General features: G+C 42.9%; 1 protein-coding gene across 3 annotated transcripts in view; it reads right to left on the bottom strand.

The window, feature by feature from the left end:
• The window catches only part of GRIA1 (glutamate ionotropic receptor AMPA type subunit 1), a 287,126-nt gene that overhangs the window by 34,057 nt on the left and 237,571 nt on the right, over positions 1-15,498 (bottom strand). For all 3 annotated transcript variants that reach the window (XM_012752752.2, XM_012752761.2, XM_075996242.1), the window contains exons 12-13: positions 13,976-14,174; positions 8,265-8,512 (exon numbers count right to left, since the gene is read on the bottom strand). In XM_012752752.2, coding sequence (XP_012608206.1) covers positions 8,265-8,512; positions 13,976-14,174 — 447 coding nt within the window. The remainder of the gene's footprint in view (positions 1-8,264; positions 8,513-13,975; positions 14,175-15,498) is intronic.

Genomic DNA, 15,498 nt, shown 5'->3' with positions numbered 1-15,498 from the left:
GAGAAATCATTCTTGTCTAAAGAAATGGTTGGGAAGAGGTCCTGGAATTATGCTGCCTGCATTAAAAATTCAGTTCTCCCATTTCCATGCCAGGTAATCTTGGGCAAATTCCATAACCATTCTGTGCCTCAGTTTCCTGAACTGTATGATGAAGAAAAAAAATAATAGTACTTTCACAGCATTAGCGCTGTTAGTATTAAATAAGATAACACACATCAAATGCTTCTTAAAAGTGCCTGGGCTGAGTCAGTGCCCGATACATGTTAACAAGTCTTATCGCCACCACTAAAATGCTAAAGCAAGCCCTTGCCGCCCCTCTGCCTGTACTTTTGCACTGGCCTCCTGCACCAGTCTCCTGGGAGGCTTTCTTGGTACTCTCTATAATCCGTCCCACATGTCTTGACCCAAGAAAGCTTCTGTATCGATGCAGCTCTCCTTTGGCAAACTTCCAGTCTCTATTCAAACACACACACACACACACACACACACACACACACACACACACACACACACACACGCACACACACACACACACACTTACATACACTCTTTATCTCTCTGTTTCCCTCTTTCCTTTATCCCTCCCTCCTAACCTCCCTCCGTTTTTTCTCTCTCCCTTGTTATCCCCCTGTTCCCTCCCTCTTGTCTCCTCTCTCCCGCTCTTCTGAGGATGCAGGCAAATCCAGTCTTTCCACTCAGAGGGCTTTGTCTCTCTCTGATCAGGCCTGACCTGGGTCACAGAGTTCATGGGGTTACCATGACAACGAGCATCCCTGGCTACCCATCAGGAGGCAAGGACCAATTGAAAGGGACTGTCATTTCCCTGGGACATACTGTATTTATCCTCAGCAGCACGCCTTGCACCAGTACTATACTATGAGAAGACAGGCTGTTACTTGTGAGGGTGGGAGGGAGGCAGAAAAAGAAATATTAGGGTTTTATGTTTTTTTAGCGTGTTCTCTGTGGGGGAGAACCACAAGTTGTTCTCAGAAAGAGCCATTTATTTCCAATGCAGCCAGTGCTTGTGTGGGGGGTGAGGGTGGGGCTCTTGTCCATTTCTGATGAACACAGTTTTCTTCTTTTACAAAGAAGAACAAAATAAGTTATTTGGCTCAAAACTGTCTTTTCAGTAGGTCTAATAGGAGGAGGAGAGGGGTGGGAAATTAACATTAATGAGCATCCTCTGTGATAGGCTATTGATGCTGTTTCATCAAATCATCAAAGCAACTGCACAGAAATTATTATTCCAATTTTACAGATAAGAAAACAAAGGCTTATAAAGTTATAGTGACTTATCAAGTTAGGTCAAACTCTGGTAAGACAACGGGTCCTCTACTTGAATCGAGCTTATCTGACTCCAGGGATTGTGGCTTAGACACCATTCCATGCAGATTCCCCGGCATCCTGCCAGCATGCTCATCTCCCTGCTTTCCCAGAGTGTGGTGCTGTCTACCTGGACCAGAGCTACCTGGCAGCTTGTTTAAATGGCACATTCCTGGATCCCACCCTGGACCTGCAGAATCAGAACTCTCAGGAATTAGAGTCTAAGAAGGGGCATTTTCAAGCAGCTTCCCTAGGTAACTTTGATATACCCTGAAGTTGGGGAGCGGCTCTGTAGAGGAATAGATTCAAGACCACACAAAACAGCACTTGCTTATTTGTTTCCCATTTATTTTCTGGGTCAACATGAATTTCTAAAAAAGGAGAACTTTCTGTGGCCTCTGTAACACTCAGATCAGAGTTAGGCAAAGAAATGGTGTTCAGGGAAGGCCCACTGGATCGAATTGAAGACACAATCATTGTTTTTGATCCTTGTGTGCAGGCTGGGCAACTAGGAGACCCTCAACCCTTGAAAGTGAGAGCCCTGACTACAGAAACTTGGTGATGCTTCTTCCAAAGTCAAGTCTTAACCTCCCTCCTTTCTTTAGCCAGTTGCCAATATAAAACAAGCAGCTTTTGGTAGATATTTTCTAGTATAGGGTTATGTGAAGGGAGAAAAGTATATTCAGTGGGAATGCTGGTGAGACTAAAATGTTGATGAACAATTTTGAGCTTATGCTATGTTTAAAACAAAACCCCCCAGATGCAGTCAATGCAGCAGAACGTGAGGAAAGGTGATTGGCATCCTCCATCCTTCTTGCTCGTGTGCCAGAAATCCTCTACCCTTTCCACTGGGTTCTCTTAATCTTCTAGGCCTTCCAGAGGTAAAATTGAAGTAGTGGCAATTAATCTGTTTGGCAGGTAAACCCCACATCTTCCCATTCTTGCCAGAATCAGTTTGTACATGGGAAGGCCTCAGGCAGGAGCATAGAAGTCCCAGAAAGCTTACATAAAAGACTTCTTTCTCAAACTTCCCAACCTCAAAGTGAAGGATATGACCAGTGACAAACATAGAGCCCACCACTTCTCCATTCTGTTCCCATTCCATATGACCTGTGACCATGCTCATTACCTCCTACCAAGATGACTGTAACAGCTTTCTAAATGACTCCCTTGCCTGTAACCCTTTCTGTGATTCACATTGCAAACCACTGCCAGGGTCATCTTTGGGAGCCTGTCTGATCATGGTCTCTCCTTGTCAGTGGCCTTCTATGGCCTCTAATGACATGTGAGATATTTCACAATATGACCACAACCAATTGCTCCTACTTGTTAATGAATTCTCTAAAGTTGTTCCTGTAAACAAGCCCCATGCTCCCACCTCTGCATTTGCTCACGCCTCCCCCCACCATCTAGAGCACCCTCTCCCCACTTCTCATCTATTATAATTCTTCAGGTCCTATCTCAGATGTTACCTCTGCCTCAAAAGCTTTACAAATCCTCCCGTTCAAATGTTGACACTCCTTCTTTTGAGTGTTTCTGACTCTCTTATGGCATTGGTAGAATAATAGGTACCCACATAATTCTGTTCATGAGCTGTACTTGATTATCCCTTATTTAGGGACTGGGATTGCATCTCTGCCCATGCTGTTCCCTGCACCACTATGCAAGTGCTTTGTGTGAGAGGGCACTCGGACACAGATCTGTGAAGCTGAATGGAAAGCACAGGGAGTGGGGCTCGGACCTTCCTGGGTGCCTATTACCTGTTAAGCCGCAGGAAGCAGCTGTGCTGTATTCCTGTCCCTTGGCCCATACGTCTGGCATGGACAAGACACATGACAGAAGACAAACATGTCATGATCACAGAGACCAGAGAACACTCCATGTAACCACGGCCACAGTTAAAGACCAGACTTTGACCAATGTCCTGATTAGGGTATAACTCTTAGTAATTCCATTAAACTCCCTGTAGATGGTTTGTGAAGGAGAATCATTAGCTGAGATTTTTTAACTGAGGCCAATCTCGTGTGGATTCCTTCTTAGGTTGGTAAAACAGGGGCCAGGCTCCCTTACTTAGGAAATTTGAACACATCGTCTCTAACTGAAGGGAATATTTATCATAATAAAGAAAAGAGACTGCCATTTAGACTAGCAGATACATTTAGCTGGCAACAAAAGGGCCAATAGATCATAATTAGTGGCTTTACCAATTGGCTTTTCCTAGTGACTGGCATTGGCTGCTAGGTCTTTATCCATAACCTGAGGGCTTTTGAAACATAACTCAGCCCTTTGCCCAACCCCAAACATGCAGTGACAGCCAACAAACAGCATCTGCTTCAAAGAAACACCACCTGTCCAAATGGAAAATCAAGCATCGAACTACCTCGCTTCATCACAGTATTTGTTTCCAGAGCAGAAGACACACAAAAACCATTCTGTGGCTAACATAGTCTTTTAACACTTTGCGGGGACCATGGCCTGGCTTCTGTCAGCTAGACTTGGCAAGTTTTAGAGGAACATTTGGGTCTCAGATGTCAGTTCTCTGATCTTCGGAGGCAAAGCTGGGTGATCGGTCTTGGAGGAACCTGAAACTTGTTCCAGGTAGGCTGGAAGGGAGCAAATGCCCCACAGGTGTGGTGAGATTTGGTTTTACAGAGAGTTTAAGTGGTGAAGGAGGACTGCCAGGAAGGTCCTTTCTTGATGCAAACATAGTCATTAGCCCTGGAGAACATCTGCCTGTAAGGGCTGCAAAAATCTCACCTTTTATAGGGCTGAAGAGAAGTTTGTGAAGCACTTTTCTGTAGCATAAGCACTTCGAAAGAGTTTGGTGTTTTGTATATAGCTGAACAGTTTCTAAAAGAGTATTTTCTAGGATTCAACATTATTTGAAGAAAAAATTGATTTCCTCTGCCAGATCATCTTTAAACACAGAACAGCCTCTTTTCAACAGGTCCAGAGGAATTGCAGAATGCTCCTTTACTCTTCTCAATTTCCACCCCGTCATGCAGAATGGTTTCCTGGGATCAAGTCGGTGGATCTAAGATTGCTGGAGCAGGCACTCATGCCTGGGGCGTTTTGTTTGCCATGACTCTCTGGTATTTCACCATATCTTGGTAAAATGGCACCATTTGGGGCATGTGAGGCAGAGGTATGATGGAAACTGGCTGCTGGGCTCAGTATGTGTGTGTGTGTGTGCGCGTGCGCATGTGTTTGTGTGGTTACTTATATTTTCTATAAACATTCTTCTTTTCTTTTTGAGCCAGAGTCTCACTCTGTCACCCAGGCTAGAGTGCTATGGCATCAGCCTAGCTCACAGAAACTTTAAACTCCTGGGCTCAAGTGATCCTCCTGTGTAGCTGGGACTACAGGTGCTTGCCAACATGCCCAGCTAATTTTTTCTATTTTTAGTAGAGACGGGGTCTCACTCTTGCTCAGACTGGTCTTGAACTCCTGACCTCAAGTGATCCTCCTGCCTTGGCCTCCCAGAGTGCTGGGATTACAGGCGTGAGCCACCACACCTGCCAACCATTCTTTAATGGTATGTTTCCTGGAACCTCTACACCACTAGTTGATAATCAATGGTCCCTTTTAATGCACAGATAAGCAGAGTCCCATAGAGGGCAGAGGGAATTTCCCAGGCCAGACAGATACTCAAGGCCTTCCTAGGATGAGCATTATTTTTCCATTTTTGAGTCAGAAGTTTTGATGGCCCCATGGCCACTATCAAGTTTGCCACCGAAGAGGAAGGAGCGCTGTGAGAATCACAGAACCATCAGCCCGGTATTCCAGACTTGCAGATCACCATCAGTGATCTGTATTTGAAACATGTTCCTTTTCATTTCTCTCTCCCTTTCTCTCACTCTCTCTTTTACAAAATCAATAAAGGGCTTGTTATGTCTTTTACAGAGATGTAAGCAAAAGCATCAGGTTCTTCTCCTATTACAGAGTTGAATTATTTTCAGCATTTATTCCAGAAAGAATCTTTGAGCACACGAAATCTATGAAAACAGTGTTACTACTCAAAGGAGTGGTACTTGGTGCAGTAAAGTGAGTGTCCATGATCACTTTCTGCCTGCAGAGTGGTAATGGGATGCTTTTGGTTCATGAGCTGATGCTTATTATTTGGCTCATGGGAATAGGTAGAGAGAACCTGGCCTAGGTCCAGTCTCTTGCCTTTAATGACTGTCAGTTGCAAAGCCCAGCACAGCTTTGGTGTAAACTGCAGCTCTGAAGTCAGACTGCCTGAGCTTGAAATCTGATTCCTAACTTATTAACTGTGTCAACTTGATCAAGTAACTTAACTCTGTTCCTTTGTTCCTCATCTGTAAAATAGGATAATGGTACTTCATAGAAATGTTGCAAGGGTTATATGAAATAACACACATGTCACACGGTGTGTGGCACTTAGTAGGCACTAACTTGATGATGGCTTTTATTATAGTGGGACGTCATTTGAGTGCTAGATAACTTGAGTTTTAGGTTCATGTAACTCAAACATCCAGTATTTTCTCAGTTGTCACCTTGTTCCAGGCACCTGTGGCCTAGAGGGGCAGAGGTACTGTATTGGTTGGATAAATCATGTCACCAATCTGAGCCTTGTTTTCTTAACTTTACATCTAAGTATTTAGATCAAATAATGCCCTTAACTCACAAAAACTTTAGTCAATTATAATACTAAAGCATAATTGATGTTCCTGGACCTACAAAGACTCATTCTCTACTTTGGATCTTTCTGGGGTGATGTTCTCTAAGTTTCTGAGATAAAAACCTCTTCCTTGCCAAACACTATTGTCAAGATTCCTTTGAACTTTACCCAAGCTTGCACAAAGAGTCTTTTAAGTTCTACCAGGCAAAAATGAATGATTGATAAATACCAGGCCATTTGATGTCACTTTATTAGGTCATTTTCAATTATGTCTATACTCCTCCTGATATCTTTCTTTCCCTAATTTTCAGACAATTACTTCAAACTCTTTAAGGTATTTTCAATGCTCTTCAAATATGGACAAATTTCCTTTATGAAATTTTTCCCTACCCCACTCTCCAACCTCAGCTTTACTTTTTCTCCTCTTTCTTACTTGTGTTCTAGGAACATTTAGCTTCTTTTAGTAAATCAACTGTCCCATAATTTCTTGCCTTACAGTCTTTGCACATGCTATTCCTTCTACTTTGACTACTCTTCTCATTTCACCTAGTTGACTCCAATTAATCTGTCAGACCTCAGCATGAAAAAATCACCCTTGGGCAAGTCTTCCCAGCCACACCCCACCCATCCTGCAGCACAAATTGGACCTTTTCATATGCTGGTGTGTTTGAGAACTTCTCTTTGCCGCTATTGTTCTGCAGTTTCAATGGAATCAGCTGCGGATTTTCATCTGTTTATTTTTCTGGGGACTCAAATTTCAAATCTGAGGATTTATATTTTCCATAAATTCTAGGAATTTTCTTTAAAATATTGCCACCACTTTATCCTCTTGTCTCCATCTGGAACTGATAGAAGATTGATTTTTTTTCTTCTTCTTGTCTCTTAAACTCTTTGTTATATTTTCTTTTTATCTTTCTGTGTGATATTCTGGGGCACTTTTCTCTGATTTACAGCCCATCCCCAGCGCACCAATTCTCTTTTCACCTTTGTCTAATTTGCTGTTTATCTCTTCCATTGAGATTGTATATGAATGACTATATCTTTTATTTCCTCTAAGTGCTAATTCATACTTTTTCAAATATGTCTGATCTTTAATGATAGTGTCTTTTGCTTTTAAAACTGTTTTTGATTACTTTTATGTCTTTAGTTGTACTTTGGATTCTTGCTTATGTAAATTGTCACATAATTTGTAACTTTGCCCTGCTTAGGATAATCCCAGAATAATTAGCTTGTGCTTTTCATTCTGGTTTTGATTTCTTTTTTTGGCCCCAGGGATTTCCTGCCTTGCATTTACAAGGCTATTTGTTGTATCTTCTTCAGCATCTCTAGGTGTTTTATAGGTATATATATATATATCCTTTATATATAGGTATATATATCCTTTCTGAAATACAACACTCCTTAAAATGACTTAATCCCTCTATAATTGACATACTATCTCATAGGTGACATCATATTATACCGTTTTCAATTACCTTCACCATAGGTTATCCCATTTGAACTTACAATCACCTCAGACCTAAAAAGGGCTGTGATGATTATCCTCCCTTTACAGATGAGGAAACTGAGGTTCAAGAAATGATAAGCCTTACCTTCTATAAGATAGTCAATAGTAAACCCAGAATTAAATCTATATCTTCTGATTCCAAGTCTACTGGACTTTCCTCATTTGTTTAGAATGAATAGCAGAGCTTCTCTGCGTGAAAGTAAAGTCCACTTTGCTTCTTCACCAAACCACCTATATCTTGTTAAAGAAATCAGTGTCTAGGTACGAACAGGTGCTACCATTAATTTGGTGGTATTCATAAGATGCTATTTTGATTCCCATGGCCAGAGTGTCTGGCTGCAAACTGCTTGATTTTTCATTTGGACAACGTATTTATGTTTCTTTCATGACAACTATTATAAACCACGTTCTGTCAAAGAATCCAGGTTGCTAGAGGACCCTGTTCATGGCCTCATTGGATGCAGGGTGTCTGGTAAGGAAGGGGGTCTTACAGATCATATGAAAAAAGCACAAGGTTTATCGAGGTTTAACACACTTAGAGGGATAAGGTGAGGCGTGGGGAAGAACACACGGGCAGTGACAGTCATAGCAAGCGGAGGCCCCCGAGTCAATTTCCAACCTCAGGGCTGAAGATCTTGGGTGGCTGGAATCTTCTAGGCCCTCAGGTGTTGTAGAAGAGCCCACTTGGCAGCTTGCACTGTGGCATTGGGGCCATGTGGTAGACACGGCAGCTTCACTCCTGAGACAGGGAGGGGAGAGGGAGTACCAAGGAAGCAAATCTTGGCTACTTACCTCAGGGCGGACCCCTTGGGTGTCGCAATGCCATAGCCTTTGGAATCCAAGTTACCTCCCACCTTCATGGTGTCACAGGGTTTCCGCTGCTCAATGTACTCATTCATGGTAGACTCCAGAAGGTAGGCATATTTGCCCTTGGATTTCCTCACTCGGATCATCCCCTCCTCTGTGGTTCGCACAAAAACTGATGGCTCCGCTGACTTCATGTATGTCCACATCTTCTCAAACACGGCAATTTTAGACCTCTGGTGGGGACAGAAAGGAAACTGGAATTAAGTGCTGGCCATGCTTGGGATTGGGGTCAGTGCACACACTAATGAAAAGCTGAGTGTAGCTTGATCACACATTCATGAGTGAGATTAGCTCAGGAAGAAACAAATTATGAGTGATTGCAAAATAAGAGGCTCTAATTAGTACCAGTAGGTTCCAAAGTACAAATATCTTGCAAATATAGAATGAACAGAGTAGCTCAGAATCTTTTAATTACTTCTGAGTAATTATATTCCTCCTAAACATGAGGAGAGTTAAGAAACTGGGGCCGTGCCTGGCTTTTGCAGACATTAAAGAACCTGTCTATTGTTCACAAAGGCTGTATTTATACTGCCAAGAAGTAGAGAGCTGAATATCAGTGGAATCTGATTTCATTATTGGAAGACAACACTGAAGAATTTCTGGGTCATGGGTTGCTAAGTTCCAGCCATAGCATATTATAAGACCTGCCCTCAGAATGTAAATTGTTGTCCGATAAAGCTAATAACTTGGGACTAAATATTGTCACCTGTTTACATTTCAGAAGCCTCCAAATCTAGTCAAACTGGCTTCCTCATCTCTTCCTAAACACACCTCGGGCCTGCCTTCCTTTGGGACTTTGCTCACTTGATATGCTGGTTCTGTCCCACCACAATCTTGTCTTCATTTCATAGACTGAAATAAATCCTGTGTATCTGGAGCCCACCTCAGTTCCAAGGACAATAGATTTTAGACTCTAAAGGCATTGTCATCATGTACAGAGATTGTAAAAATGCAGGCCCCCCTGGCTCTAAATCTGGAGATTCCGATTCAGCAGGTCTGGGGGGGGGGGCTAGAATACATCTTTTTCAGAATTTCCCTCATAACAGGTGTTCTGATCTGTATGGCTAGCGTGGCCCTCACTGGACACGTGTCTGGGTCATTGGCTGGAAGGCTAGGCTAAACTGCTAGAATTTTAAGTCATCTCTTGTGCGTAGGTCTCAAGTATGTGGAAGCTACCTGAGGGCAGGGCAGGGAGGTCTTCCCTTTGGAAGGTCCTTCACAGAGTCTACTTGAGCACCTTGCACATAGTAGGCTTGTTGTCAGGGCCCATGATCCAGGACCATGGTCAATCCTCTCATCTAACATGTTCTTTCTAAAGGGTATCCTTTTGTAAAGGGGTAGATGTATTTTAGGGATACTGAAGTCTGGCTTTTGAAAATGTATTTTACATTTACATTTACTAATGTAAATGTTAGTAATTTTAAAATAACTAACTTTAAAAAAGTAGTCCAAAAAAAAAAAGTAGTCCATTGCATGTATTTAACACTCATGCAATGGACTACTTTTTTAAAGTTAGTTATTACTAGAGTCACACAATATATATAGTATAGTGATTGATATATAGATTACAGGTTTATTTAATATAAAATCATTATTATGTAATATATCATTTTTCTCTGTGCACAAGTATCAGTTTTATTTCCTTGAATCAATGCACATCAAGTGTTGGTAAGATATCTATATACAATTGTCATTTGAGGAAATTCATCTGTAAAGATATTTGTGGCCCAGGAAGATTCTAGGTCTCGAAGGAAAAATCAATGAAAATAGTTGATATTAAAAATTGAGTTTTAATAGTCTATAATTAGATAAACTAGATCATTTGTCACACAGTATGGTTTACAATTCAGAAAGGACAAAACTGGGTGTGAGAAGCCCTGGGTTCCAGTCTTAGATCTACTCCTAAGTCATGGTTGGTCTATGGAGAATCCCTTTTCTTTGGGCCTTAGTTTCCCCATCTGTCCCACCCAGAATTTAGACATGGTACTCTTTAAGTCCTTTGCTTGCTTGAAATCTCTGATTCTTTACATGAAGATATATCATTTAAGCAATAATGCCAATGTGAGAAAGAAGGAAGAAAAAGGAGGGAGGATTCCAAGTTTAGGGGAGGAAATACCCAGAACCAATCATAGCATCTCCAATGTATTTAATATTTTCTCACAGGAAACAGGGAAATGTATAAATTCAGCTGTGACCAGATTTGCAGATAATCTTCCAGGCATAAAACCAACAAAACACACAGCAGGGCAATTGCAAGATGCAATTTGACCTGACAGGATGGACACAGCAGGGAATTGGGTTGTTGACAGGCAGAGCTGAAGAGCCCTCTGGGCGATGGTATGCAGAAAATTAATATGTCCTCTCAGCCTCACCCCAGAGCCCCAGATGCTAAGGCTCGGCTCACAGCCGCTCAGAGCCGACTATCAGGAAAATCTCATCCCCAGGAATGGGACGGTAGCATGAGTGGCAGGGAAGATTGGACGCATACTCAGGGTATTTGTTCTTGGATCTCTCCTATCGTCTGCAGCTCCCACAGCCCTTCACACATCTTAATTAAAATGTCGATGGAGGATTAAGTGACTCTGAGTTGGGGCTGCCAAGAAGCTCTGGGCTGCCATGGGGACTAGCAGCCAGATTTTTCAGAGACTGGAGTAGAATTCTTGTCTCACTGTTTCCTCCTTCTGCTCTGTGGAGGTGGTAGGGGAGCTTATCTCCCCACCCACCAAAATCCTGGTGGGATAATTCTCAAGGCCAGAGTCATAGAGATGGAAGGGCTCATGGGAAATATCTTGGCAGCACTCTCCTTTTATAGGTAAAGAAACTGAGGCCCACGATGTGGCAATGAACTGTCCAATGTCATGCAGCTTATTGGTGGCAGAGCCAGGAGTAAAACCCTAATCTCCTGATTGCACACCTTGTGCCTCTCCCCTGCAGCCAGCTGCCTCTCTCATTTTAGGCTTTATGTGTTACTAGCTGAGTGATCTTGGGCAAGTAACATAACCTTTCTGAGCCTCAGTGCTCCTCTTCTGACAATGGTGACAATAGTATCCACTGCACAGCGTTGCCATGGGTTCTATGAGAGAACATAGGTAAAATGCATAACCCAGTGCACGGCACCAGGAATGCATTCTCTAAGTGGTATAATTACTGCTAATAATTATGCCCCCTTTTCCAGGTTTTACTTTAGGGTGGGAATGCCTGATACATGGCTTGCTTGGTTCCAGTTTCCCTTCTTATACACATGGCACGCATTGATACCAATCAAGAAATTCTTTCACATGGAGCCCAGATATGACTTCAGAAACTCTCTCAACATAGAACTCTAGGCGACAACTACTGACCAATCAGAGTTTAGCACATGGACAAAAGCTTTTTTTCCATGAATGAAGTAGGCCTGGTTAGGGCATAGAATGATAGAATACATACTCTCTTGGTTCCAGATTCCTAACTTTGTGCTGTGGACGAGAGGCTGTGAGATGTCAATTGGCATAATTATTAACAAAGAACTTTGATGTCTTAAGTCCCAGATGTGTCTCTCATTCACTAGTGCATGACCATTTTCTTCTCTGGGCCTCAGCTTCCTAACCATAAAATGATAGGGTCAGACTAGGTTGGTCCACGGCCCCATCTATCAGCCTGAGTGATTTTCTAAAAAATGTTTATCAGTTAGTGACATCACTGCATTAGGACAACATGGTTCGGTGGCAAGAATACTTGGGTTGGAATGAGAAAACTCAGATTTGGTACCCCCCCAACCCTGGCACTTGCATTATGAATTTCCTGAATCTCAATTTCTTAAGCACAGATTGGACAGTGAGCATAATACCTGTTCTGCCTTAGGTCACCAGTGAAACATAAATGAGACCACAGACATGAAAGTGCTTTGGGGATTGGCACATGCTGTATATGTTTGGAGGTGAGAGCATTGTTAAGTGAATTGGGTGGTTCCCCGACTACAGGGACTGGGGAATAGGACTAGCTTTATGGACATATATTGGGCACCTTCTTCACACTTTGGTTGCAGGCAAAAAAATGTCAGAGCATTGTAATGAGATTATAAAGTGGCTTTTCTACTAATTGGCTGGGTGAGCTTAGGCAAGTAATGCCTTTCTCTGAAATGACAGGCTGTGACCAGGTGACCACTAAGGCACCTTCTTGCTCTGATATGTTGGAAATTGATGATTTTAGCCTTGGAGCTGGGATCAATGATGGTTAAAACTTTTGCCCCTTTCCTGCCTGTCACACAGAACACAAAGCCCATGACCAAGAACTGCTGCACATCGCACAGCAGGTTATTTGGGGCCTAGGGTTTGCTACATGAAATTTCAGAGGGAACCTGGGTGAGACTAGGTAGGATCCCTACCCCTTGCCTGAGGCCATACAGAGGCTTGCTCTCTGTTCTCCTTCTGTTACTTGCTAGCTGTGTGACCTTAGGTGATTACTTTTGCCTCTCTGAGCTTCATCTATAAAATGGGGACAATCCCTAACTCATCTCTAATGAGAGGATTAAACAAGATAATTCATGTAGAGTGTGCTTAGCACAGGACTTGGTGTATAAGTAAGTAGTAGCAATTGTTTATTATTTTTATTTGATTGCTGTATGGTAGCTTCATGTGGCATTTGTTCAATGCCAAGGGTGAACATGTTCAAAGTCTAGGGTACCACAGGTTTTCCTGCTTCTGGCATTTGCTCAAGTTGTTCCTTTGGCCTAGAATGTACTTCGCTTACTCAGATCTGACCTGGTTTTATGAGATCTAGAAATGTTTTCAGGTCTATCTTGGGTGGCTTCAGTCCCTACCCCTTCTTCAAGATACCTCCCCAGTGCTTGCATTTCCTTGAAGCCCAGCTGATAAATGGAGTTTCCATTCCTTGGTCCTTGTTTTCCCTCTTGTTTTAGATGACTTATCATCTAAAATAATCTCATTAAGACTCTTTGAGATAGACATTATTGTCCCCATTTCATAGATGAATGGACATGGTGTCACAGAGGCCAAGTGCACAGAACAAGGAAAGGATGGAGCCAGGGTCTGGACCTCCTTCTGCTGACCCTGCAGGTGGTGCTCCCACGCTCTGAGCTCCTCCACCGTGGCCCCTGCCTCCCACCAAAAGACATCTCACCATCTCCACTTTACATTTCTCTCCTTCCTGGCACTATTAATGTTTAATAGATCACCTCTTCCAGTTATTTTGTTCCATACACTATCTTCTTATTTATCAAGTAACAAATATTCATTGAACTCCTTCTATGAGATAGGAGGGAACACACAGAGCATGAGGTCCAGACCTTGTCTGTAAGCTGGCCCTAATCAATTGCTAAGTAGACTGCAAGGTCTTTCTGGGAGCAGGGAGGAAATCGTATGTGATATCCTTTGCGGCACTTAGAGAATCAGCACAGCCTGGTTTATGCAACGAGTCTAAATCAATGCAGGAGCTTTGAAGCTTCCAAAAATGCAGAAATGTAGATTTCTCGGGGGATTGTGGAAAGCTGAGAAATATCCTGCGTTCCCCTGACTTGCAGTCAGTTAAGCAGCAGCCCCGGCTGCCAATAATCTCAGGGCTACTTAATGAGAAGGACGTTTTCATGACAGTGGTGGTCCCCTTTGGTGAAAGTGCCTTTGGACTAGGGATGTCCCTACCCTGAAGAACTCCTTAGTAGATCCTGCTTCCAGTGTCCCGTAGGCAATTTCTGTCTGCTTTGCTAGGTCCTCTGCACTCTCGATGGGAGACACCATCCTCTCCACAGTCAGGAAGGCGGCCAGGTTGGCTGTGTATGAGGAAATGATGATCAAGGTGAAGAACCACCAGACGCCACCAACGATGCGACCGGACAGGGACCTGCAAGTCAAAGGGAAGAGGCATCAGGAGCATGGACATGAACTGCGGAAGGCTGTGGGGGTGGGGGCTGAGAGCCAGCCTGAGCTCCGTCAGCGGAGCTGTCAAACCGAATTGCGCCCTTCTCCTCTGCCAGCGAGATGTGAGAATTCGAATGTCAGATTTTGTTCCTTATCATGGATAAGGACCTGTGGGGTTGCTGTCCTTCAGGGACAATAAAGCCCACACGCACATGTTCACACTCACTTTCACACATGCATATACATCAAGGCATATGCCAACAAAGACACAGATATGTCAACACTTGCCCATAAAAATCACAAACATGAACAAACACCCTTTCAAATGCAATTACATATACACCAAATGTTTGTGCACACGTATATGAAGGCAAATGCATCTCATACATGCAGTGCGCACATTTGATTGGCCCCGCAAAGTTTCAGACCACTTTCTCATTATTGTCCTCCTGGCTGGCAAAGGCCACCAAAAGGGTGGACTAGAAGGAATGGAAGGACGAAAATATTGGAACTAGAATGAGAACAATCATACTCTAGCCACTGTGGGGAATGTCAGCGTTGGGTACAGGCAAAATTCCCCCCTCCACCACCCAAGAAAAGAAAATTTGGCTGAAATGAAAACATTAAAAAGGCAAATATGACAATCTTTCATGAGGTGAGAAATTTACCCTGGAACTTCTCAGCCTACTATTCTCCTCTATTACTATTCTCTATTATGCCCCAAACAGTGAAATGTGGCCAGCCAAGAGTTCCACTGTGATCTCTCTGATTTGGCTAGGATATTTCCAAGTCCAGGGCTTCCCCAAGATACTACAAGGTGATTTGGATGTGACACGGTGTGATTTTATGTGGTGAACAGACATGACATCAAATCATACTGAATCAGATAGTGATAAAGTTATTTGTATTACATTTCTCTTCCCATCCTGTTCAATTTATCAAGGAAGTGCTATCCTGTAGCTACTGTGTCTTTAAGGCCTTTATAACATGAGCTCTGACAGCCTCAAGCTCGGAGCCTTCAATAGGTGACAGTGCTCAACTAAACCTAATATTTAACAACTAGAGAAATCATCAGTCCAACCCATGAGTTTTAGAGATAAAGAAACTCAGGAGTCTCAAATCACACTGTGTCTCAGGAGCAGTACCTGACTTGCTGGCTCAGTCTATTGTTCCACACTGTTTTCAAAACCCCAGTTGACCCTTTCTGTGTTATTCCCATGTTCCTTGGTACTTCCTTTTGTCTCTGTTTCTTGGAGATTCCTTTTCACTCTGGGCAGACGGTGAAATCCAACAAATACTTGTTATTG

Source organism: Microcebus murinus, chromosome 21 (genome assembly GCF_040939455.1).
Source record: "Microcebus murinus isolate Inina chromosome 21, M.murinus_Inina_mat1.0, whole genome shotgun sequence".
NCBI classification, from domain to species: Eukaryota; Metazoa; Chordata; class Mammalia; order Primates; family Cheirogaleidae; genus Microcebus; species Microcebus murinus.
The sequence above is the reverse complement of the archived record's forward strand: the minus strand, read 5'-3'. Positions and strand labels throughout refer to the sequence as shown.